Consider the following 25161-nt stretch of genomic DNA (forward strand, 5'->3'; position numbering starts at 1 on the left):
ACAGACCTGGAAGGTGATTTGGATGCAGAACCCCAGATATGACACAGGGCTGTAGTGAGATGTGGGGCTGGTAGAAAGAAAGATTAGTTGAAAGTCTAGATACAGGAGTTAAGATCCCTATCCTGACAAGAAGAATGCCTGACAATTAGGCATCAACTCCCTGGGCAAAATGCTAGAGGTTCTTCTCTAAGAAATGAACTGATCCCAAAGGAAAGAATCCTACATTCTGTTCCCTAGGGACCCCCCAGCATAGTAGTTGGTTCTTTACTCAACACCCCAAAGTGAAGTCTACCAGTTAATAAACTCCCCCCAAGAACACAGAGTTACATATATATATATATATATATATATATATATACACACATGTATATATACATATATCTCCACTGTCTTAGTCTTAGTTGTGAACAGCCAACCAAGGATCACCAGAGAGTTGAAAAAATACTACAACATGAAAGACAAAGATCAAAATAAACAAAACAAACAGAAGAAATTATCCCAGAGGAAAAGGGAATTCAGGGAACAGAAAAGAACCTAAAACAAGCTAAAAAAAATTGCTTTATCATTTGACAACGAGATGGGTCAAAATAATTAAATTCATAAACATGAAAAAGCAATCTTTCCAAATCTCTTGGAAATTAAGAATGATTGCTAAAAATTAAAAATTTGACAGGATTTAGAAAAAATTCTGAAATATTCTATAGAGAATCGAAAAGCAAATAAAATGACTTAAAAAAAAAGACATAGAGTAATAAATCAGGTCCATCATCTAACTAGTAAGCATTCTAGAGACAGAACAACAACAACAAAAAATTAAGAGTAGAGGGAATTATCAAAGACACATTTTCACAGAGCTTAAGACCAGAAGCCTCCCAAATGAAAGCTTTGCTTATCTTTCTATTAGTTGTCATGTCCTTATTTGAGGCAGCTCTTTGTGTTTTAGGGATATGTGTTGAAATATTTTTTCCCAAGTTTTACTTTTGTTTTTTCAGTTTTTTGGTTTATTTAAATTTCGTTCATAGTATTTTTAAAACTTTTAATTTGGTCAGATCTGTTTCAAACAAAAACAAGTTTCTTGTTTTTCTTTAGAAGGCTCTAAGATTATATATTTTCCTATATTACTTTTATTACTTAAAACTTTTATAATTTAGATTTTTATTCTATTACAAATTTCTATTTTATGTTGAGATTGTTTTGCTCTCACTCTTTTTAATGTATTCTTTTCCCAGTGAAACGAAATGCCTATATTAAGTCCCCATATAAGTTGCATCTATTTCTGGAATGCCTAGTCCACCTCCCTTACGTATCTGTTCTTTCCCATGACAATATCACATACTCTGATTATAGTAGCTTCATACTGTTTTAATATCCGGTGAGTAAAAACCTCCTCTCTCAACACATTCCTTTCTCAAAAATATCTTAGGAATGCTTGCACATTCATTTTTTCACCTAAGCTTCAGTATAATTTTGTCCGGTTACAAAGAACAACATGGCAATTCTGACTGGAATGGCATTAAATTCATATACTCATTTGTGAAGGACTGACATCTTCATTCAACTATATTAATCAATTAACATATAAAACATATATACTAAATAGGTCCTCTCCCCACTGAAATATCTTGTTCTGTCATTCATCTCCCTTCTACGAAGTTTCACGATTCAGGGTTTTGTTTTCAGTGGTTGTTCCGTGCTCTCCTTATGCCTCCTGAAGCATATGTACACATTTTGGCCTAGAGTCCTCTTCTTTCATACAAAACATGGTTTGGTTGTTTGGCATCACCGTCCTCCCAGTTTTTCTTGCCAACCTCATTAGCCTCAGCAGCCTCACCAGCCCCTCACTTATTTTGTTCAGTTGCTCAAACTTTCCAAATTATTTCCAGCCTCTGGGTCTTTGCATATGGACTACTTTGTACTTCGGCCACTTATCCTTTTGGACTGTTTCAATGCTATTTCTACTGAAGGCCTTCTCTGACCTTTTCCAAATTTAGGTTAGGTTCTCCTTCACAGCACTCTGGTTCTTTTCCATCCTGGCATATGTGTGTTCAGCATGCTGTCCTAACTACAATAAACTTTAGAAAGACTGTGTACTTGTCACCCACATACCTAATACCTGGCATATATACTTGCTCAACAAAGATTATTTTAATACAGTTGTCTATGATTTCAAAGACTGAACTGTATCTGAAGAACAGATCCTCTCAACCAGTTTAATCAGCAAACAGCTCACTTTTAAAGAGAAACAGGAGAATCACTCAAAATGGTCAAAAATATGTAAATGTGTATCAACATCAATAGGAAGGTTCCACTGTTTTGGTACAAAAACAAGACCACTCCTGACTTGAAGAGAGGGTTCTTTACGTTTGCTTCTGGACCATTACTAAAAATGTGTGTCAATAATGCAATGCTTATAGCCAAGATAATGGACTTTAAAAACTAATTATTAATAAAAATATATCTAGTGAAGATAAAAGACATTTAGATCCTTTCAAAGATTCTGTTTTTGATCTCTCCTCACCTTACCCCCACAGACTATAAAGATAAAACTCTTTCTTACATATACTAGTCGTATTACTACTACTTCTCTCATCAGAACAAAAATACAATACACAAAACATACTAGAAATAGTTGGTTCTTTTTAATCAGCTATTGATGGTATAATAAAATAAATTTAAGTGGCACCTAATTTAAACATTTAAAATAGTTCATTGAAGGATAATCTACAACACAATATGTTAAGCCAGATAGTCAAAATAACACCTCTTTTTTTTTTTTTCAAGAAGAAATAAAGGCATGATCAACATTATGACCAACAATTTGGGTTCATTTGGACACTTACAGATGACTCTGTAGGCATATTGGCAGGCACGATGCTGAAATACAATCCACTTGACTTATAAATAATGGTAAGATAAAAAAAGAAAGCTATACATTTCAGAATTCTCTGAAATTAAAGAAGAATATCCACCAAATATCACAACAGATCTTTTAATGACTAATTTTTTTTTTAACATTACAACTGCTGTTTTAGGGAACACTTTTTCTCTTTGAACATTTAACTAAATGTTCAATGCGTTAAATAATTTACAGAGAGAAATAAGTTTTGTGTTCTGTACAAATTAAAGGACCCATGAATATAACCCCCTCCCACCACCAAAGCTCAAATTTGCCATGGTCTCAGCAGAAAATAAACAGTTCACAATTTAAACAGAATTGATAGCATTACAAACGTTTACAGGACTCCTCTCTTATTTTTTTTGAACAACGAAGATTACAATGACAGAACTGAATGATCAGAATGTAAAAATATTTGTGCAAAACTGCATTAATTGTTCTTACCATTCAATAGAGGTAAAACCTATGAACACACAATAACAATAATGAAGAAAAACTACACTGAAAGTAATTCTGTTAGATTTCAAACAACATTGATCATAGTATTACTAAACATTAAAAGAAAATGTGGCAACATGAGCAGCAGAAGCAACAAATGATTCGGCAATTATGCCAGCTGAGGAAGCTGACGCTAGAAAATGCCGAAGTGCATCTCCACACCAGCCATCCATCTTACAAGACTGGAAACAACTGTAGGGCTTAAAACTCACTTCAGTGTCTTTATTCTTGAAATTTGTAGATCATAAATGAAATATTTAACAAAGTCCTTTCCCCCCCTCTCAAGGAGTGTTTCTTGCATCACTGGAAATCCTTAAAAGAGTTGAATCATAGACTCTCTGGATTTACCTACACCAATCCATTTAACTGGGAGAGGAAAAAAAAAATGGTATAAGAATAGTATTAATTCATTTACAATGTTCAGTCTTTGAGATTAAAAGATCCCACACTTTTCTCAACGTCACCATTTATTTTTCCCCACTGTGTCTTTTGCTATCTTTTTTTCTCTATTAGCAGATTATGCCAATTTCTAAACAGAATGTGCAGTCAACATTCAGCACAGGGTAGTCTGCCTTACCATTTCCTGTTTTCATTGCACAATATTTACAACTATTCAATTTCTAATGATTAGTATAGTAAAATACTGGCCCAAACCAGCAGAGACCTAAAGAACCTAAAGGTTCTTTAATCAGAGACCTAACTTGATTAAAGAACCTTTCATCAAGTTCCTAATTAACTAGAAAAGATAAGCATCTTTGAAAAATGGATGATACTAAGAGGCCACTGAAGTACCACTCTAACTTTCATATCTCACAAAAAGTAGAAATATCTGGAAAAGAATACTGTTTTCACTTGCACAGCCTGAGAACTTGGCTACTGTACCAGTCTAGGGGAATCTCTAATTGTCTGCACCACATGGGTAAACCTTTATGGCATTTTACAGATGTCATTGTTAAATTCATTGTTGTTTATATTTCAAAAGATGTTGACTAAGTGCAGTGAGCAAACATGCTTACAAGATTTGATCTCAAGCTGGGAAACACAGCTAGTAATAAGGAAAAACAAGATTCATGTTTGGAGATGAACCACAAATATAACGAACAATACAAAATCAGATTAAGTGCATAACAGATTTTTATACAGAGGATACTTCCCACTCACTTCACTTTTTGTCTCTGAAATCTCTAACAGTGCAAAAAAAAAGGAAAAAGGAAAAAAGCAATGTTTTAAAAGAAAGATTTCACATAATGAGTCATAGCCATAACTTGGTTATGCCTAACTCCTTGGCCAGCTTACATTTGTTTTTTAATAAAGAGTTTTATTCTTTATTCTTATATTTTTTAAAATTGGATTTCCTATTTTATGTACCTATTATTTCCTAATATCTGGTCAAGAAAATCCCCCAACTCTCAAGGGTGGCTTAACCCGAAATGAAAAATACCAAAAACCATTTCTGGTGGTGGTAAAGACAAAAAGGATTTGTTATTAAGAGGGAGAAAGGAATAAGAATCAGTGTCAGAGGGTAAAAAACAGACTGACAGAGAATTAAAAGCAGGGTCAAAAGGGCGAGAGGTAATCTCTTATCTTCAGGCACATGAAGGATTAGAGAAAGATGATTATATTTACTCTAGGGAATAAAATTATTTTATATTTTCCTGGGCATTTGTGCAAATCATGAGCACTCTATAAAGTAATAATCTGTTTTTTATCCTATTTCAAAAGTAGACAGTTAAGTCAAAAGTAGAAAAAGATAGTTCTTCATAAAATATTTATATTTACCTGGAATTTGAAGCTCATCTTCAATAAATCGAACATAATTTTGTGCATTAATAGGTAGTTCTTTAAAAGCCCTTGCATTTGATATGTCTGTGTTCCATCCTGGGAGAGTCTTATATTGAACTTCAACTTTATTTAAGACTTCTTGGTTTGCTGAAAGTTAAAGGAATAAGTATATTTGTCCATGGTGTACACTGCCTATTGTCAAACAACTTTTTGATATATCATAGGTTCACAATCTCTTATACTTAGAGCCAGATACGTTTTGGAATTTAGAATTTTTCAGAATTTAGAGAGGTAAAACAGTGCACCATCTAGTATTTTATAATCAAACATATGTCTGCAGCAACTGGATTATTCACTCTAAGTGGGTAGATTATTAGTTCTAATAACATCAGTTCAAGTCAGGTTTTGCCATCAAATAGTTTTGGTGCCAAATTCACAACTTTCAATTTTTAGAGCGTTTTAGATTTCCACACTATGGATTAGGGATTGTGGATCTGTATAATGGCAGCAATCTCACAGAAAAGGTTTGCATATCTGCCCTCACCTGGGAAATCTATTGTTTTTGTGAATGTATACACAGGCTTTGCTGGAAATTTTCTTCATTATCTCACCTAACCAGTTTCTCTGTATTCCCTAATAGAAACCGACAGGGTGCTAAAACAAGAACAGTTGCTTTGACGAGAGACAGTGTGGTGGATGCTATGGTACACTGTCCAGATTTCCCTCTTTAGGATTCAGACACTCATTCCCCAGCTATGGGAGTACTGCCTGCTGAGAACTCACAGTTCAGAATCTCCCCAGCTGTCTCCCTGGAGCAGCCCATATCCAATGACTTGTCAGTGTGGGGATACAAAGGACCTGACTACTTACCTTAATTAGGGACCACTCTGAAAAATTTTCTAGCCCCAGAGCTCCCCTATGGGATCAGCTAAGGGCTTTTCATGGAAATTCTCTGCAGTTCAACTTCTCCCTCTGCCTAATCCCGCTTCTTCTCTCACTCCCTTACAGATTGCTCAGAGCACCTGCAAACAAACTACCTACATGTACATCTCTATATCAGAGAGTCTGTTTCTCAGGGAACCGAAAGTAAGACAGTTGGTGCCAGGAGTGGTATAAGGAAGAAGGCTCTAAAATGGGACCTTGAAGCTGGATCATTGGCTATGGCTGGCAAGGAGGATCGCTAGTGGCAGAAGAGTATGGATAATCTCGGGCATGTTACAGTAGGGCAACTGTTAAAACTTTCATGGGAGGTGAGCTGGGATGCCACGGTAGGAAGTAAAGCACTCGCAATACCTGAAGCGCTGAGAAATGAGCACAATGGAACAACGGAATTGAAGGGCTCTAGATGAATGCCAGTCACGAACTGGAGAAAGACAATGAAAGATTACTGAAAACACCTAGAGAGAATCTCATCTCCTATAGCAGAGAGCAGGAAAAGCTGAGGATCAGGCTTAGGACTTAGTCATACAGACAGCAGAGCTCCAGAGAAGGCTGAATTCTCAAATCCAGCAAATCTGCTATGACAAGGCCAGATCCTGTTTGAGAAAAAAGTGGGACCCTGAGACTTTGGATGAGACATCCGGTTGAACCCCTAGATTCGCCGATGGCCTGCAGAATGGCCTACTACTTTCTGTTGAAGACGAAGGCTTCCCTTTGCGTGAGGATGAGGCAGAAGCCTCTGCCTTGCAAGGCAGCTTGTGGCCCTGTCAGGGCCTACCTCTATCTCCCCTCCTGACCAGCAAACAATATCTAGGGTAGAGGTACAACGTAAGTTGGCCAAGGATGCACGGGGCCTGCTAAAGGAGGAGACGGACTACATTCTGAAGGATCTGCAGGGCTGAGCCAAGATTTACCAGTAGGAGCCAAAGAAGTATGTATGGAACTGGATCCTCAAGGTACTGGATCAAGGGGTCCTGCGAGTGGTGGGATAAAAAGTTCAGTAAGAGACTATATTGATATGGAAGTTCTCTCCTATGATCCACGATACAAACTGATGAAAACATACTGCTAGGAATGTTCTTGGACGCTTAGAGAAAGTGATGAACCACACTAAGTCAGAACTGTTTGTGATAGATGATAGAAGAAGGAATCAAAAGACTCAGAGGGGCTTCTCCTTCCAGCCATGATGGAGTACATGATTCTAGACTAACTTTTCCAGCATAAATAACCGTAAAACTGGACAAAATATACGACAACTCTTTCCAGGCAGTGGTCAATAAGCAGCACAAACTGTGGTTTCCGAGAGAAAGGAAACTCGTAAGCAATTCCCGAAACTACTCAACTCTCTGCCTAGGGACAATTTCCTGATCAATGAAAGTCAGGACCCTGGAGTCAGTAGAGAATGGTGGTCCCACTGACCTGAGAAGGCAGATATCAGATTTCAGGGAAGCTGAAGTAGCTAGAATCCTCAAGGTTAAGCGTCAGACAGGAGGGAGCTATACAGACAGAGAGGGTACCTCCCCCAGAAGTCTGTGTGAAAGTCCTGTGGCTAAAGTTCAACCATACATGCAAAGAATGGGACCGTGGGAGGCTTACCAGATAGCAGTTGTCACACAGTTGAGTGGGACAAAGATTCTAGAGGTCAAGCAGTGCTGGTAAAAGGGAAGGAACAGGGTACACTGGAGCTCCAGCACTGCCAGATTGGAGAGATCTCTTTATACCTTGTTAACTCTCCTGGCATCCAGCTGAGACAACAGAAAGGCTGTTCATTAAAAGTAAAAACCATACTTTAGATTGAAATCTACTACAGACTCCCCCCTCAACACCCCAACAAAGCCTAAAACCAAGCTCTGCCAAGATCCACAGAGGAGACAATTTGGAGACTGTATCACACTAGTTTAGAGATTTGGGAAACACCTTGGGCTCTCCACATAACTATACTAACAAAGCATAAAACCAAACTATACAAGGTTCAGGATGATGAGCCAGTAATTTAGCTGTCCCCTGAAACAAGAACCAATACTCTTCAGAGTAAGACAACAGAATCCAAGTGTCTACAATATATTACCCACAATGTCCAATATTCAACCCAAAGTCATTAGACACAGAAACAGTGATCCACAATCAAGGAAAAGAATAGTCAAGAGAAACCAAACTGGAGATGGTCCAGATGTTAGCTAACAAATAATGACTTTAAACATGTTTCTAAGAACTTGCAGCTCTCCTCAATTCCCAAGGACTGGTCACAAAACCTACCAGCTTACCAAGTTCCATTAAGCTAGTCAATATTCCTTCATTTGACATATTTCTAGTCTTATAGGATGACTAAACAATTTAACAGTTTCTATTTCTGGAAGCTGGAAACATTTATGGAACTTCCTGAGTAAATGAAGAAATCATACAACTAAAGATACACCTGAAAAAACACATTGCCTCAAGCAGGAAATCTCCCTACATCCGTCCACTTTAGACACAGAATAGAAGTTAGAAAAAAATCATTCCTGTGGCTTGAAGGACATAGTGGGTTAATGTATTAAGAGCCTGCTTACCCTGACAAGCAGGGCTCTTTTCTCCTGTCTCACATTTCTCAAGGAAGGGAGGAATGCCTACAGAGAGGTTAGTTTCAAAATAGGGACGATAAGATTCCGGAGCAGCATAACTGGGCTCAGGGGTACCATGTTTCTTCTTTCCTATTTTAAGTTTGAGCACATGCTTGCTGCGACCCAGCACCCAAATGCATAGCAGCTATGAGACAAATGCTAGTAAGTGAATGTACTTGCACTATTCACAAAGGGCATATCAAGTCTGTAGCTATATATCATAAATTATACAGAAGAGCTTTATGAACTGCTCTAATACATACACCTAATAATACTCTTTATACACAGCCTAAAAAGAAGAGTACCTGGGAAATGAGGTATAATTTCACCATCTAACTTGTATGCAACTCCAACTTTGATTTCCGTAAACATGTCCAAAATATCCAATTTGGTAAGTGCCAACCTAATTTTGGAAGAAAAGGTGACGTTAAAATAGCAAATTCTTAAAGGCCCTAACAACCAACTTGATAAGGGAGTAAAGGAAAATTCATACAAAGTTAACAGTTCCAAAGCAATTCTGAAAACTGGTTAGGATTATATTTTAAAGCACGCCACACATAAAACACTACAGGGCAATATACTGATGTAATTTTTCCTCATAATAAAAACAATGACTTAACTGATCTACTAGTGGGTTACTTTTCTAATAATTATAGTAGATTTTCACTCTTTGATAGATCCACATCCTCTTGCTTAGTTTCTCAGGATCAACCAACACATATCCACAGAGGGCTGCCTGGAGTAAAGGATGCATCTTATGGCTGTGGGACACAGCAAAACTGACTCTTCCACATGGATGACAAGATACATGTACATTTACACATATGCTATCAATCCTCATTTCTTCACTCTCCTTACCATCAATTCCACCCTTCTGGTCAGAAATTATCAAAGGAGAGTGAGGAAACCACATCAAGGACCTCTTCATGATACATCAAAATCTCCCAACAAACTGACTGAAAAACAGAGTTTTACAGGAAAATCTATAGAAATTAGATAAAACACTAGGTTTGAGATTCTTGCCCACAGATTATTTTTTTATCCTTTATTCTGTTATTTGCTAGAAATTAAGTGTAATTAATACAAACATGAATACATTTTTACACTTACTTATGTGTACGTGTTAATAACAACATACGGAGCATTTTTAGTGTGCCATGCAGCATGCTATATGCTCTCATCTAGTTTTCAAAATACCCTTTTGAAGTAGATAGTACTATTATCTAGATTTTAAAGGTGATGAAAAAGGCACAGAAAGATCAACTTGCCCAAAGTCACACAGCATAACGCATGGATCTGAGAGTTGAATCCAGAAGTCAGACGTCTCTCAAGCTCATCCACTAAACCACTGTTATACTGCCTCCCCTCTATGTTACTCCATCTATCTACCTACCTTTCTACCTGCCTGTCTTACTTCCCTCTATACTTATACGCATGTAAGGGTATCACGATTCTTTTCTCCCAACCTTGGATATCCAGGAAAAAAACCTGGGGTCCCTCTCCTTATGTACCCTTCCCCTATATCTTGGTCCACTTCTACCCTGAACTGCAATTTCATCTGGAGTCTAAAGAGTGAAATTTTTCTATTAGTGCACTACCTCTAGTGTGCACTCCACAAAATTTAACCTGTGGTCATGAACCGTCATTTATGAAATAAATGTTTCTAAGAATACTCACGCAGTAAATCCATTAATCATATGAGCATATTTGAGCAAAACAAGGTCCAACCAGCCACACCGTCTTTTCCTTCCAGTAGTTACACCAAACTCTCTACCCCTTGTTTGTAATAATTCTCCAATTTCCTAAGGAACAGAAAATAAAACCTTAGGACTAGAATAGCAATGCTCTAAATCTAGTAGAATTATACTTAAGATCATATAACAAGTCAAAGTTTCTTAGAGATAAGCATCTTTCAGAAAATAAGTAAGTTGAAGATAGAATTCCATAGAGATGATAGATTTTATGTGAGGGAGGCATTATTTGAGATAGATCCACTTTTGGCTTCACTTTTTACCACTATTTTAAAACCAAGAACATTTTTTATGTTATGTTACATTAAATGCTGCATATTAAAAACTAAGTTGTTAGTAAGTATTTATTAAAATAGATAAGTTAGGTCCATTTGTTCTAAGGACTTTAGTTTGATGACTTTCCTGAAAACCATAAGGCAAACTCTCACCTAGTAGTTGCTATCACAATGTCCTTTTGAAGAGAATTGAGGTTGAAAACAATGCTCAAAGTTCTAAGCTATAGCCACTCCCTACAACCTAATTTTCCCATCTATGATCTATCTGTTCCTTAATTTACACCTTTCTGATTAAAGCCATCATTTCATTACCTCACGTATTCTGACATAATTACAATTAATAGGTTGCTCTGTCAGGTTTGAATTCCAGCCTTGTCTATCTGTGTGGCCTTGGGCAAGTTACTTCAGCTCTCCATGCCTCAGTTTCCCCATGTGTAGAATGGGGATGGTAATAGCACCCAGCTCCCAGAGTTGCTGTGAGGACCCAAAGAGCTTCTAAGTTTACAGCAATTAAACAGTGCCTGGCCCGAAGTCACCACCAAGTAAGTGTCGGCTATGATTAGACAATGTCTGCAGATCATTCTCCTCAATCTTGACTCCTAATAAGCTCTTGGTGAAAGATAGTTGTTATTTTTAGCTTCTTTCTCCTCTACCATCTTAATCCCCTTCATAAGCCCACCTGTCACTTAGCCTTGCAATTACAATTACCTTTAAGCACCCACTAATCCCTCCCCTTTTGTTGTCAATCTGCTGCCACTAACAATAAAGGTGTATATAATTTTCTTTAATGTTGCTCTGATTACTCTTGCAAATTAAGTGAAATGCACCGAAGCCAATAATTCATTAAGGGAAAAAAAAGCATGATTTTTTTATTTTAAAACTTCTAAATTAGATTTACTGAGAAATAGGCTCACATTGTCTTGCTCTGTAGGAAAGGCACCAATACCAACTCTAGTTGTATAAGCTTTCACAACTCCATACACTTCTCCAACATTTTGAGGGGGCATACCCAAGCCAGTACAAACACCTCCAACTGTACAGTTCGAAGAGGTTACAAAAGGGTAAGTTCCTAAAAATAGAAACAAATGGTAAAATATACACAAGTGATAGACATTATTTTAAAAATTCTGCATTTGAGTATATTCTAGGTATTTGAGAATATAACTGTAACCGCCCTTTCAAAGCCTCGATGTTTTATTCCTGATTCCTTTTGTCTGTAGAGAGATAAAAACGTAGGTGGTTAAGCTACAGCTGTAGTGCTTATACTAGAGAGGCTCCTTGAGTACATGCAATTACTCAGCTCTGTCTGGTAGGCACTCACCTAATAGACTGCTAAATAATTTAATGCCAAAACTCTGGTGTTATTTTACTATGCAGACTTATATATATTTTAACACTCTCCTGTTAGTTTAAAGCAAATTTATTTTACTCCCCTGATACAAATATTAAGGTGCACCAGCAACCTGGAGTGACAACAGTACACTAAGAATTTTGTGGTATTCAGCATTTTCTGACCTTTTTATCTGTCTTCAGGGAATAATCCCAGAAACGACAAGAGTAAGCAAAGAGTGGTGTACTTCCCCCCCTCCCCAAACCCTGGCCCCAAGATCCTCTTCATACTTAAACTATTCACTATGCTAATTAGACACTGCTTTCTTTCCAGATTGGATAGGCATATTATGATATCAAAAATACATATCTACTACACAGAAATACACTTTAATTGGCTTACTTGGAGTCAAAAGCCAATGAAATGCCAGTAAGAGCTGAGAACAATCAGATTTATCCTGAAAGATCATGTTTAGATGAAAAGGTCAACAAATTAGGCCAAGAAAGGCAGCAGTTTGAAGACGATAGCATTAACTTTTTGAAGATGGAGGAAATGCTCTAAATCCACTCAGAATCTCACGTCCAGGGAGTCAATTAAACAGACTTCCATAGATCTTAGAATGTGCATGTTTAATAACAAGGTATATTAGCTTTTGATTTTTTAAAAAAGGCTGAATTAAAGGTCCTTTCAAAGGATTCATCTCATCATCTTACAGTTCCAAGGAAATGAGGTCTGGAATTGAACCATAAACCAAACAACAAAAAAAAATCACAGTTTATAAAAACCCAAACCCACTGACCCAAATAGTGATTTCATTTTTCTAATGAACTGCAGAACTTAACACAAAATATTCCTTTTTTAAAAAAAGGGTTAGCATAAGATGACAAACTTTCATCATTCCTGAATATACAAGCAAAAAGCCTTATTTTAAAATCCTTTAATGCTAACGTTAATTATTTATATCTTAAGCAATTTAGGACTCAGTTAAGCTCCCCATAAGTCATATCTCACTTACCAAAATCAATATCTAGTAGTGCTGCATTCGCACCTTCTACCAAGATTTTCTTTGGTGGTCCATGTAGAGCCTCATATAGGAAATAAACTCCATCTCTCACCATTGGTTTAATCCTTTCCATATAACTCTATATACAAAGACAAAAACCAAGTTCAACGTATACTAATAAATTTACAATGAAACCAATACGAGTAAAAATTACCTGACTTTGACAGTGAAAACTGACCAATGCAAAGTAGAAAGGGATTGGTGACGGTGCTTACCCTAATGCAACATTTGGATTGGCTTTGTCCCTTTGTTGATCTATCCCCCAAATTCCTATGAGTGATTTTTATATGATACAAAGCTAGTCTTTTTTCTGCTCAAAAATTATTCAATAGCTAAACTCCCTATCACTGCATATAAGGCCATGCTGATTCTCCAGAACCAGAAAAGAGATACTATTTCAAGAAAAGTAGAGATACAATGAAATTCAAAGGTTCTATTTTTTTTTTTTTTTTTTTTTTGCGGTACGCGGGCCTCTCCCGTTGCGGAGCACAGGTTCCGGACGCGCAGGCCCAGCGGCCATGGCTCACGGGCCCAGCCACTCTGTGGCACGTGGGATCTTCCCGGACCAGGGCACGAACCCGTGTCCCCTGCATCGGCAGGTGGACTCTCAACCACTGTGCCACCAGGGAAGCCCCAAAGGTTCTATTTTAACCTCACTGCAAATAATCATGACAATCTTCCAAATAGCCAAGTACTCATACTTCATAAACCAGCTTTCAGGAAAATAAACAACTGAATATATTACATTATGCTTTTATATTTTGTAGGTATTAGAAAAGCAGAAGTTATAGCCCATATAACCATAAGCTGCATCAAGGTTTTTCTCAAAATGTGGTGAAGGCCACAAGTGACACTGCCAAGCATGTAAGTATCAGTAATTGACTACTAATATTCTTTTATTCTTTTCCCATTGTATTCCATTACAGTAAAATACCTTAGCAGTATTACTAGTAGATAATATCAAATACTAACATACACACAAACATGAAAAACTTTCTCAAAACACGTTTAAAGTATTAATAATACTGCTTAATTTTAGGAATTCAATTAAAAATATAATATAAACAAGAGTTTCCCCAAAGCTTATAGTATAACTACAATAAAATCTAGTTTCAACCATGTTTAAATATTTAGCCAGACTAGTATGGAAATTCCAGGATCCACTCATGAACTCACCTGAGTATGGTATACCTATTGATGAAAATATAATTCCCCCCTTGGCTCTAGTCCCCAATCTCATGCTTCTTCCTGTTTTAGTCCTTTTTTTTAATGCCTGAAATGACCGTACCATTCATCACAACCCTTGTTCCTTAAAGTCTTGGTTCAACATATAGTAGTCCCCCCCTTATCCTAGGAGGATAGGTTCCAAGACCCCCAGGGGATGCCTGAAACCACAGACAGTACCAAACTGCATACACTGTGTTTTTTCCTATACATACATACCTATGATAATGTTTAATTTATAAATTAGGCACAGTAAGAGATTAACAACAATACCCAATAATAAAATAGAACAAGTATGACAATATACTGTAATAAAAGTTATATAAATATGGCCTCTCTCTCCCTCAAAATATCTTACTGTACAAATTTAATGTCTTTTTCATCCTAGGCACTTATCATGCATTGTTATACTTTTGCAGTTTGAGGTTCAACAGCAAAACTAGCACAAATTTCTTCTTCCTTCTTCACAATTTCATGGATAGAAGAAGATTCATTCTTACTGTAGACCTTACCAACTCAGCATATGATTTTTTCTCTTTCCTGATTAAGTTGAGAACTTTCACCTTTTCACTTAAAGGAAAAACTGTATGGCTTCTCTTTGGTGTATCCAAATTGCCAGCATCACAACTCTTGTGCTTTGGGGCCGTTAGTAAGTAAAATAAGGGTCACTTGAATATAAGCACTGTGATACTATGACAGTCGATCTGATAAGTGAAATGGCTGCTAAGTGACTAATGGGTGGGATGCATTGGACAAAGGGATGACTGACATCTTGGGCAGGATGGAGCAGAACAGCAAGAGATTTCATCACACTACTCAGATATTCTCAAATTTAAAACTTATGAGTTGTTTTGCAGTTGACCATGGGAAACTGAAACCATGAAAAGTGAAACCAAGGATAAGGGGGAAATATTTTTTATCACCTATTAAGAATCTTTTTACCTAATTCTGGTCATTATTATTCACCTACTTTACTTTCATTCAGAACATGTATAAAATATAATTGAAAAGATATACCCATACTTTAGCACGTAAATATTTCCAAGTTGCTAGTAATAAATTTAAAATATTTGTTGCATGACAGAATGAAAACAAAATGGCAGTCTATTCCAAGCAACAATCCATACACTGAAATCCAAATACTTAACATTTATAATGTTCCTTGGAGGTCATTTTTTTTTTAGAAATTCAGTGAGTGGCTAGACCTAAGGCCTGCAACAATTCTAAAATGACATATCAGGTATGTAAATTCCTATTCAGTTCTGGAATTGATGTCATACTTATTTAAGAGCGACAATCAGACACATGAGAAGCAGCTTGAAACTCACCAAAGATTTTGGAAGAATGGAAGGGTGGAGAGGATAGGCAACTTGACTACTGGCTAACTCAGGCACCAACTGTGGGCCTAATCTTTGGCCAGTTACCTTACTTGTCTCTTAAGAGTACAGTGCTAAAGAAATTGACCCTATGGGGTAACAGTCCTAAATGGGCTGGTTAGTTTTAAAAGTTATCATCTCTTACTTGTCCCTTTGTTGATCTATCCCCCAAATTCCTATGAGTGATTTTTATATGATACAAAGCTAGTCTTTTTTTCTGCTCAAAAATTATTCAATAGCTAAACTCCCTATCACTGCATATAAGGCCAGCATAAGACCTATGATTTGCTCCCTACTTGTCTAATTTTATTTTCAGGCACTTTATTCTTGCTCCCTGCTCCCCACTCAATATTTTGTTTAAGCTACATCATGTAAAGTTACTCAAACATGCCACATCCTTTTAGGCTATATGCTTTTAGACTTAAAATTACAAATTCACTTCACCATTTCTTACCTATAATACTTTATACATATCTGTGTGGCACTTATTAACCACATGTTCTTCAACCTTATATTTTCAGTTCCTAATACAAAGACTGAATGAATGAAAGATCTAGATGCCAATTTGGCAAACGAGTTTTAAAAAGGACATTATAAATGTCAGAAAGCATTACCTTGAGTTTTTGTAATTCACCTTCAATGTCTATTTCCAGCGTGGGGTATATAGATTTGTACTGGTTAGCCAAAACTTTGAACCTGAAAATTACAGATAAATCAAGACCTCAGCTCTGTTTAAAAATATTCTGAATAATTTCATTTGATTCAAATGGTTTCTGGAGATAAGTGGTCTTAGTAACAATCCCCAAACTGAAGTTACACTCTGAGAAATAGAATCTAATAAAGAAGATCAGTCATATGAATAAATGATACACTCAAAATATTTTTTACTGATAGGGATATCAACAATATAATTAAGGTGAGGGGTGGGAGGAGGAGGGAATGACTGAAATCTGTAACCACAAGACTTAAATCGAATTAACTATATTGTACTGCATGAAAGACAAAAGGGGACGGTCTAAAATGACGCTTTTAAGAGAGACAGAGGCAGGCATTAGCAATTTGTCTCCAATATTCTTAGTGGAGGTGTCCCAACAGTGCAGACAGACAAACTGCTGACTGAAAATGGATACAGCGAGTGATCTCTGATGCCATCTGTTATTAGATGTGACCAACTAACGCCTCATCACTGAGTCACCATACAGTTTTCGGATGATTATCAGGTTTCCCACGGAGATTTTTTCTACAGAGATTAAGTGTCAATGGGGCATTTCTATTTTTCAAGGTGAGCTTGATACGCAATAGTTCACCAGTACCTGAGAGCCTAATTATTTCCCGGTGGGAGGACACAACAGAGTCTTTGGACCTGAAAATCCGAGGACCCTAGGCTGTGGTGACCCCACCACAGCACTGCCACATCCCCCTGGAAGCATCTCTATTTCTCATTAAAACATTCCAAACTCCAATCCTTAAATATAATTTTGGCTTTGTCTTTTTGTGGTAATGATATGATATCAACATCATGTTGTTTTCGTGAAGTTAATTTCAAATTAAGGACCAATTCAAATGTAATAAAAAAACTTTAATATTTCAAATGAAACAAAAAAGCCAACTACCACTACTCAACTAGAATACTGATTTTTATCAATTTGCATATTGGGTTTTAAAAATCCTAAAAATCCATTTGCTCTTTCCATTTTGAAATACAAGGTAGTTACCTCTCAGAGAAGCCATCAAAGTCAGAAACAAGATCACACATCCTGAGTCCACTCCGAGCAGCTTTGGAAGAATAAACTGGGCCAATGCCCTTTTTTGTGGTACCCAAACTTTAAAATAAATCAAAACAAGCTCTGAGTTAGAAAAGAAAGATGCAGTTCTTATGGTCAGATCAACACAAAGAATGAAATTTTTATGCTATTTCCTTTAAGTTTATTTTCACAGTCTTATTTTCTCTGAAATCTAAAAAGGATATCCTAATAGTTATTTTTCTTAAACTTCTGGCCTAGAATTTAAACAAAAAAGACTAGATATGCTTAAACTGCACATACACACACACACAAAAAAACATACTTTTTTCCTGCTTGTTCTTGTCTCTGTTGTTCCTGGATACCATCAGCCGCTTGATGAAAATCAAATACTGAGGGGGAAAAAACAAAATCAGTTGTTGTTGAGACAAAATACAGGAAAGCTGCATTTTAAATTACTGAAGTTATAAATTCCTTAAGCCTAATTTCTTTATGACAAATTGAATGGATACATTTTAAAAAGCAACAATAATGGTGGGAGTGAAGATTATAATACTAACTGGTATATTAATATGAAAGTATGCCTGATCATTCATTCCCATATATTGCAATCTATTCTATTTTTAGAAATGAGTCCTTAAGAGAGTGATTCTGGAGTACCCTACCCTACAATTCTATAAAGCTCAGTTTACTAAGATATCCTCTTGAAGTTCTGGACTCCAGAAATCTAGGGATTATGTTAATTATCTCCCTCTTCCTCACTGGTCCCAAGCTTCCATCACCTCTCACTAAAGCTGTAGCCTCCTAATGAGTGTACCTATTTCCACTCTTGGACACCTCTAATTCCTACCTTTTAATGCAGCCACAGTCATCTTTCCAACACACAGATATATCACCACTGTTGTCTTTAAAACTCAGTATCTTTCTAATGCTTAAAAGGAAAAGACAAAACTATTTTACATGTGCTCCTTGAATAGTCTGCCCTTTCATCTTACACTATGCTCTGCCCCCTTTCTGCCCTCCCATACCATCATATAGGCATTCTTTTAAGTCCTTGGCTCCAAGGCATATGTTTTTCCTGTCTGAATACGCCTCTATGCCTTCTCTCTCTTCTCTCTCCCTCTTCTTCTCCCCTTCCCTCTCTGTACTGTTTTCCCCGAGACACGAATTTACATTCCCACCAACAGTGCACAAGGGTTTCCTTTTCTCCACATCCTCACCAACACTTGTTATCTCGTCTTTTTTTTTTTTTTTTTTTTGCGGTACGCGGGCCTCTCACTGTTGTGGCCTCTCCCGTTGCGGAGCACAGGCTCCGGATGCGCAGGCTCAGCGTCCATGGCTCACGGGCCCAGCAGCTCCGCGGCATGTGGGATCTTCCCGGACTGGGGCACGAACCCGTGTTCCCTGCATCGGCAGGTGGACTCTCAACCACTGCGCCACCAGGGAAGCCCATATCTCTTGTCTTTTTGATGACATTCTGACAAGTGTGATTACCTCATTGTGATTTTGATTTGTACTTTCCTAACGATTAGTGACGTTGAGCACCTCTGCATGTACCTGTTGGTGATCTTTAATGTCTTCCGTGGAAAAATGTATGTTCAGTTCCTGTCCTTTTTTAAATTGTTTTTTTTTCTCTTGTGTTGTATGAGTTCTTTATAATATTTTAGATATTAACCCCTTATCAGATATATGATTTGCAACTATTTCGCCTTTCTGTAGCTTGCCTTTTCATATTGTTGATGGTTTCCCTTGCTGTACTAAAGTTTTTTAGTTTGATGTAATCCCATTTGATTATTTTTGCTTTTGTTGCCTTTGCTTTCAGTGTTAAATAAAAAAAATCATTACGAAGACCAGTGTTATGGAGTTTACCATCTATGTTTTCTTCTAGGAGTTTTATGGTTTCAGGTCTTAGGTTCAAGTCTTTAATCTTATTTTGAGTTAGTTTTCGTGTATAGCCTGAGATAGCGGTCCAGTTTCATTCTTTCGCATGTAGCACTCTAATTCTCCCAACACCATTTATTGAAAAGACTGTCCCTTCCCCATTGTATATTCTTGGCTCCTTTGTTGTACATTAATTGAATACATATGTGTGGGTTTATTTTGGAGCCCCTTATTCCATTCCATTGATCTGTGTGTCTGTTTTTATGCCAAAGCCATACTGTTTTTTAAATGACTATAGCTTTGTAACATAATTTGAAATCAGGAAGCATAATGCCTGCAGCTTTATTCTTTCTCAAGATTGCTTTGGCTATTTTGGGTCTTCTGTGGTTCCACAAAAACTTCACAATTGTTTGTTCTATTTCTGTGGAAAATGCCATTGGAATTGCACTGAATTCCAATGTAACTGAACACACTGAATTCCAAATGCACTGAATCTGTACAGTGCTTTGGGTTGTACGAACATTTTAACAGCATTAATCCTTCCAATCCATAAGCATGGAATACCTTTCCATTTATTGGTTTCTTCTTCAATATCTTTCATCACTGTCTTATAGTTTTCAGTGTACAGGTCTTTCACCTCCTTGGTTAACAGAGTACCCTTTTCAGGTACTAGAAGGCTCTGTATAATAAGGTACATGCTGATTAAAGGAGTAAAATATGTGTATACCATTTGTGCCGCACCTTCTATATTACGCGGTATGTTAAAATGTTTACTTTTTTCTATGACATGGATTCTAAACCTTGGCCAATAGATCGCTATTATATACTATAACGATTAGTTCATCACGATGTTCCTATTTTGGTGCCCAGCCTAGCCTTTCTCATCTACGTTTGAGAGGCCAGAATAGTTCTTAAGAGCTGTTTCACTAAACTCAGACTTTGCAAATCAGTTAGGACAAGATTGAGACCTTGGAGTACGCCACTTCTTTTGAATAAAAAAGTATTTGCATTTCAGCATGTTTTATTTTTTATGTTCAAAGAAGTTACAGAGGCAACTGGCAAATCACAAATAGTTGTTGGAAAGCAGGTGAGCCAAGTACCTTGCCGTAGAGCTAATGTTTTCTTAGGTTTTTCTAGGTTCCAGGAAGCTAAGAGTACAATCAGAATCATCACTTTCATGAAGCTTCATCATGGCGTGGAGCCTTAATACCACCACAACTACTGTTTTTGAAAGAACAGTCTTTGTCTAAAGTTGCTCGAATATCTCTTCCATTCTCTACAGCCTAGATACTGAAAACACAAAATGCCACCTTGGGGATTCAGTCTAATTTTTTTAATTAAAGATAATTGTGTACCTTCAGTAATTAAGTTTTATTAACACCATCTTATTATTTTTTAATTATCAGAGTTAAGTTTTATTAACACTATTTTTATACTGTATTAAAGTGTCCAGTGTGAGCCTCAGGACATGTAATATCCACTTTGCTTGCTTCTCACACCTTCTCAGGTCTTTTTTTTTTTAAGTTTTTTTTTTTCTTTTAATATGACCACTTTAAGTCACAATACAGTATTGTAATCTATAACCTCAAGATTGTACAGCATATCTCTAGACCTTATTCATCTTGCGTCTCCTTCAGGTTCTTACTCAAATGTCATCTTCTCAGTGAAACCTCCCTGGCCACTTTATCTAAAATTATAGTTCCCCACCCACCTCCTCCAAATGCCTGACACTACCGGTCTCCTTTCTCTGATTTACTTTTTCTCCTCAGAACGTATCACTATATACCATGGTACATTACATACCTGTGCTCCCTACTATAGCTCCATTAAGGGACTTTTATCTTTTCTACTGCTGAATCCTCAGTGCCCAACACCACACCTGACATAGAGTAGGCTTCCAACAGCTGTTGAATCAAAGGACAGACACCCAGCAAACCTTGGATTTCAAATGCTTAAAAAAATTTTAAACTCTCAGTCATTTCTCAGGTCTCTTTTCCTCAATAAACATCTCTTATATTAAAATTTTGTTATGAGATTCAATGGGAAGGGGCACAATTATGATGCAACATAGTTCTTTGCATACTTGCTTAAGTATGCTAATGTAAAGAATTGGCCAACAACTTAGTCATTTTTAAATTTCTTTAAAGGAAAACTGATTGTTACAAAAATATTAGCAATGTATTGTGGAGTTTATAACAGTGTAGACATGAAATGTATGACAATAATAACACAAAGGACTTTACAAGGAAATGCAAGCATTTTGTTGTAAGGTCCTTAGGTTAAATGTTACATTATTTTAAGGTAGATCATGAGAAATTTAAAGATGCACACTATAAACCCTAGAGCAACTTCCAAAATTCATAAAACAAGAGGTATAGCTCATAAGCTAATAGTGGAGATAATATTTAAAATATCAAATCCCAAAGAAATCAGGAAAGAAGAAAAAAAACAAATAGAAAACAATGGGCAGATATAAATTCAACCATACTGCTAATTAGCTGTACTAGAAGTAAATGGTCAAAACATTCCAATTAAAAGGCACATTGTCACAATGAATAAACAGCAAGGCCCAAATACATCTTGTCGACAATAAATGAGCCATAAATATAAAGATATAAATAGATTAAAGATCATTAGAGGATGGAAAAAGATACACTAATCTTAAGAAAGCTCTAGTGGCTATATTAATATCAAAGTAGACTTCAGTATAAGAAATATCACCATAAATAAAGAGGACATTTCACAATGACGAAAGAGCTAATTCATCAAAAAACATAATTTTAAATACACATGCACCTAACAGCTTCAAAGCACACAAAGCAAAAACTTACAGAGTTGAAAAGAAATTAATAGACAAATCCACAATTATTGTTGGAGGTTTTTAACATGCCTCTCTCTCAGTAGCTGACAGAGCAAGTAAATAGAAAATCACTTAGGATACAGAAGATCTGAACGATGCTATCTTCCAATTTGATTTAATTGACATTTAAAGAACACTACTCAACAAGAACAGAGCACATATTCTAAATGCATGTAGAACCTTAATCAAAACAGGCCACATAATGGGTCATAAAACAAATCTCAACAAATTTTAAAAGGCTAAGATTGTACAGAGTATATTCTGTCTACAACAAAATTAAATTAGAAATAAATAATAGAGAGAAATCAGGAAAATCTTCCAATATTTAGAAACATAAGCATCATATTTAACTCATGGATTAAATGGAAATCACAAAAAAATTACAAAGTATTTTCAACTGAATGGAAATAAACATACAAAATGTCAGTGTTTGGAAATGCAATTAAAATAGTGTTAGAGAGACATGTATAACTTTAAATGCTTATATTAAAAAAAGTCTAAAATAAATAATCTAATAAGCTTCTAAAGAGGCTAAAAAAAAAGAGAGCAAATTAAACCCAAAGAAAGTAGAAAGAATGGACTAATAAAGAGCTGAAACCAATGAAATAGAAAATAAACATAATCAAATGCTTATTCTTTGGGGAAAAAACTCAAAATCAATAAAATGGAGAAAGCTCTAGTTAGACTGATCAAGAGAAAATGAGAGAAGATACAAATTACCAATACCAGGAATAAAAGAAAGGACATCACTGCAAACTACAGAAATTAAAAGGATAATATACAAACATTAAAAACCTTATGCCAGTAATTTGACAAGTTGGATGAAATGAATACAGTCCTTGAAAAAACATAAATTACCAAAACTGACACAAAAAGAAACAGAAAAACCTGAATCTCTCCATATCTGTTAAAGAAGTGGAATTTATAACTAAAAACATCCCCTCAGAGATTCTAGCCAACATTTAAAAGGAAATAATACCAACCCTACATGTACTCTTTCAGAAAAATGAAGGCACTAAAACTAAAAAACTACAGGACAGTATGCCTCCAGATGAAAAAGTAATACATCTTGGCCAAGTGGGGTAGGGCACCTAAGTTAGGTGCTGGGCATATTTATGAATAAAACAGCTAAAACTCTTTCCCACACGGGCACAGCCTTGTGTGAGACATTGTTACCGATGGGGGGACTAATGCCTGGAAGACAAATAACTTGCCAGAGGACACAAACACAACATTTGGATCCAGATCCCTAAAATTCTAAAACCTGTAATTGTATTATACTATACTCCATATCACCCATCATACTTTGTACTGACAATCTCAGGATTTTATGAGAAATTTTTAAAATCCTTGGAAAGAATTAATATTTTTAAGCATCTATGTACCAGACTAGGTTTTGTGCTCCGTACTGAAATGAGAGTTCTAATGCCATAATTACCATGGCACTTAGAGAACTGTCCTTTCAGTCCTATGGTAAGAGAGTCCCTGAAGCAAAAATGTGAAGTGGTTACATAGCAATGATTCTCAGCAATTTTCTAGTTAGTTTGATTTGATTTTTTGATAACATTATTTACTTCTTTTCACCATTTCAGAATTGACTGTACTAAAAATACATGTTTCTTATAGACATTTTAATAACACATGTTTTAAAGAATACATATATTATTATACATATTACTACTAATATCTAAATTTTAGTCAGAGCTATCCTCTCTGGGCTCAGTTCTCCTCTAACTACTTCTCCTCTAAGAAATACTCTCCTTTAAGAATATCAATTTATGGAAAAGGAAAAACCATTATTAAATAAATATAATACATTTTAAAATTTAAAAATTAATTCACATTTGTTACAATTTAAACCACATTACTTTCCTATTATTCTGGTCCTTTGACCCCTTTGTATTAGTATTTTCTTTGGTTTTTGTACTCTAAAGGAATTAAGTAACTTGCTTAACCACTGTGCTACGTTCAAGAATGCAAACTGTCAAGTGACAGACCCAAAGCATTTATAATGAAAAAAGGTGGAGAATCCAGGCAGGAACACAGGTATCTCTCTTAACACCATGTTCTTTTCAACAGATTGATATCCATCAGCATATATTTACATCTACACATGGCCGAACTACTTACCTGATTATGTGCATTAATGTTATAAGTTACTCAGAGAGTACATACTAGGTATTATCCTATTTTGCAATGCTAAATTGTGGTATTCTGATATTGAATTTCACATAGCAGATGACAGAGGACCATTACAAAGTTCTGAAGATAAGTAGCGGCTTTCATCATTTATTCACAAGACAGAGGCAATGAATACCAAAAGGCCATACATAAAAACTAGAAAGTTAAAGATGACTCATGTTAACAAAATAAAATATATATAAGGTTAATGATTAGTGAGTGTAAGCAGATAAAAAACACTACAAAACAGGGCTTCCCTGGTGGCGCAGTTGTTGAGAGTCCACACCTGCAGATGCAGGGAACACGGGTTCGTGCCCCGGTCCAGGTAGATCCCACATGCCACGGAGCGGCCGGGCCCGTGAGCCATGGCCACTGGGCCTGCGCGTCCGGAGCCTATGCTCCGCAACGGGAGAGGCCAAAAAAACACTACAAAAGTAATGCACAAAAATATAATTTTCATTATATACCTAAGAGACTGTCAGTAAGAAAAATAATACAATATTGCTTCCTATATTACAGCCCTATAGTGATGATATGTAAAAGTTTAAAAGTACTAAGGTAATAACCAAAAAATATTTTAAACTATATAGGTGACAGGCTGAGTATGATTCTCTTTTTTAATCAGAAGCTTAAAATGGCCAACAAACATGACAGATTTATAACCTCCTTCCTCATAAAAGCAAAATGAAACCTTTTTGTCCTCATCCAAATTACATGTTATTATTTGGGACTGCAAAGCTTCCTACTTTCTTTTTTTGTCTAG

The 25161-nt window shown here is 36.2% G+C and overlaps 1 protein-coding gene across 1 annotated transcript in view; it reads right to left on the minus strand.

The window, feature by feature from the left end:
* Positions 1-2617: 2617 nt before the first annotated feature.
* Positions 2618-25161, minus strand: part of ADSS2 (adenylosuccinate synthase 2) — a 40233-nt gene continuing 17689 nt past the window's right edge. The window contains exons 5-13 of the mRNA XM_067729519.1: positions 17802-17868; positions 17450-17557; positions 16349-16430; positions 13087-13213; positions 11656-11810; positions 10393-10517; positions 9021-9118; positions 5174-5323; positions 2618-3760 (exon numbers count right to left, since the gene is read on the minus strand). Of these exons, the coding sequence (XP_067585620.1) occupies positions 3708-3760; positions 5174-5323; positions 9021-9118; positions 10393-10517; positions 11656-11810; positions 13087-13213; positions 16349-16430; positions 17450-17557; positions 17802-17868 (965 nt within the window). The 3' untranslated portion in view covers positions 2618-3707. The remainder of the gene's footprint in view (positions 3761-5173; positions 5324-9020; positions 9119-10392; positions 10518-11655; positions 11811-13086; positions 13214-16348; positions 16431-17449; positions 17558-17801; positions 17869-25161) is intronic.

The sequence above is a fragment of the Pseudorca crassidens genome, chromosome 2 (assembly GCF_039906515.1).
Source record: "Pseudorca crassidens isolate mPseCra1 chromosome 2, mPseCra1.hap1, whole genome shotgun sequence".
NCBI classification, from domain to species: Eukaryota; Metazoa; Chordata; class Mammalia; order Artiodactyla; family Delphinidae; genus Pseudorca; species Pseudorca crassidens.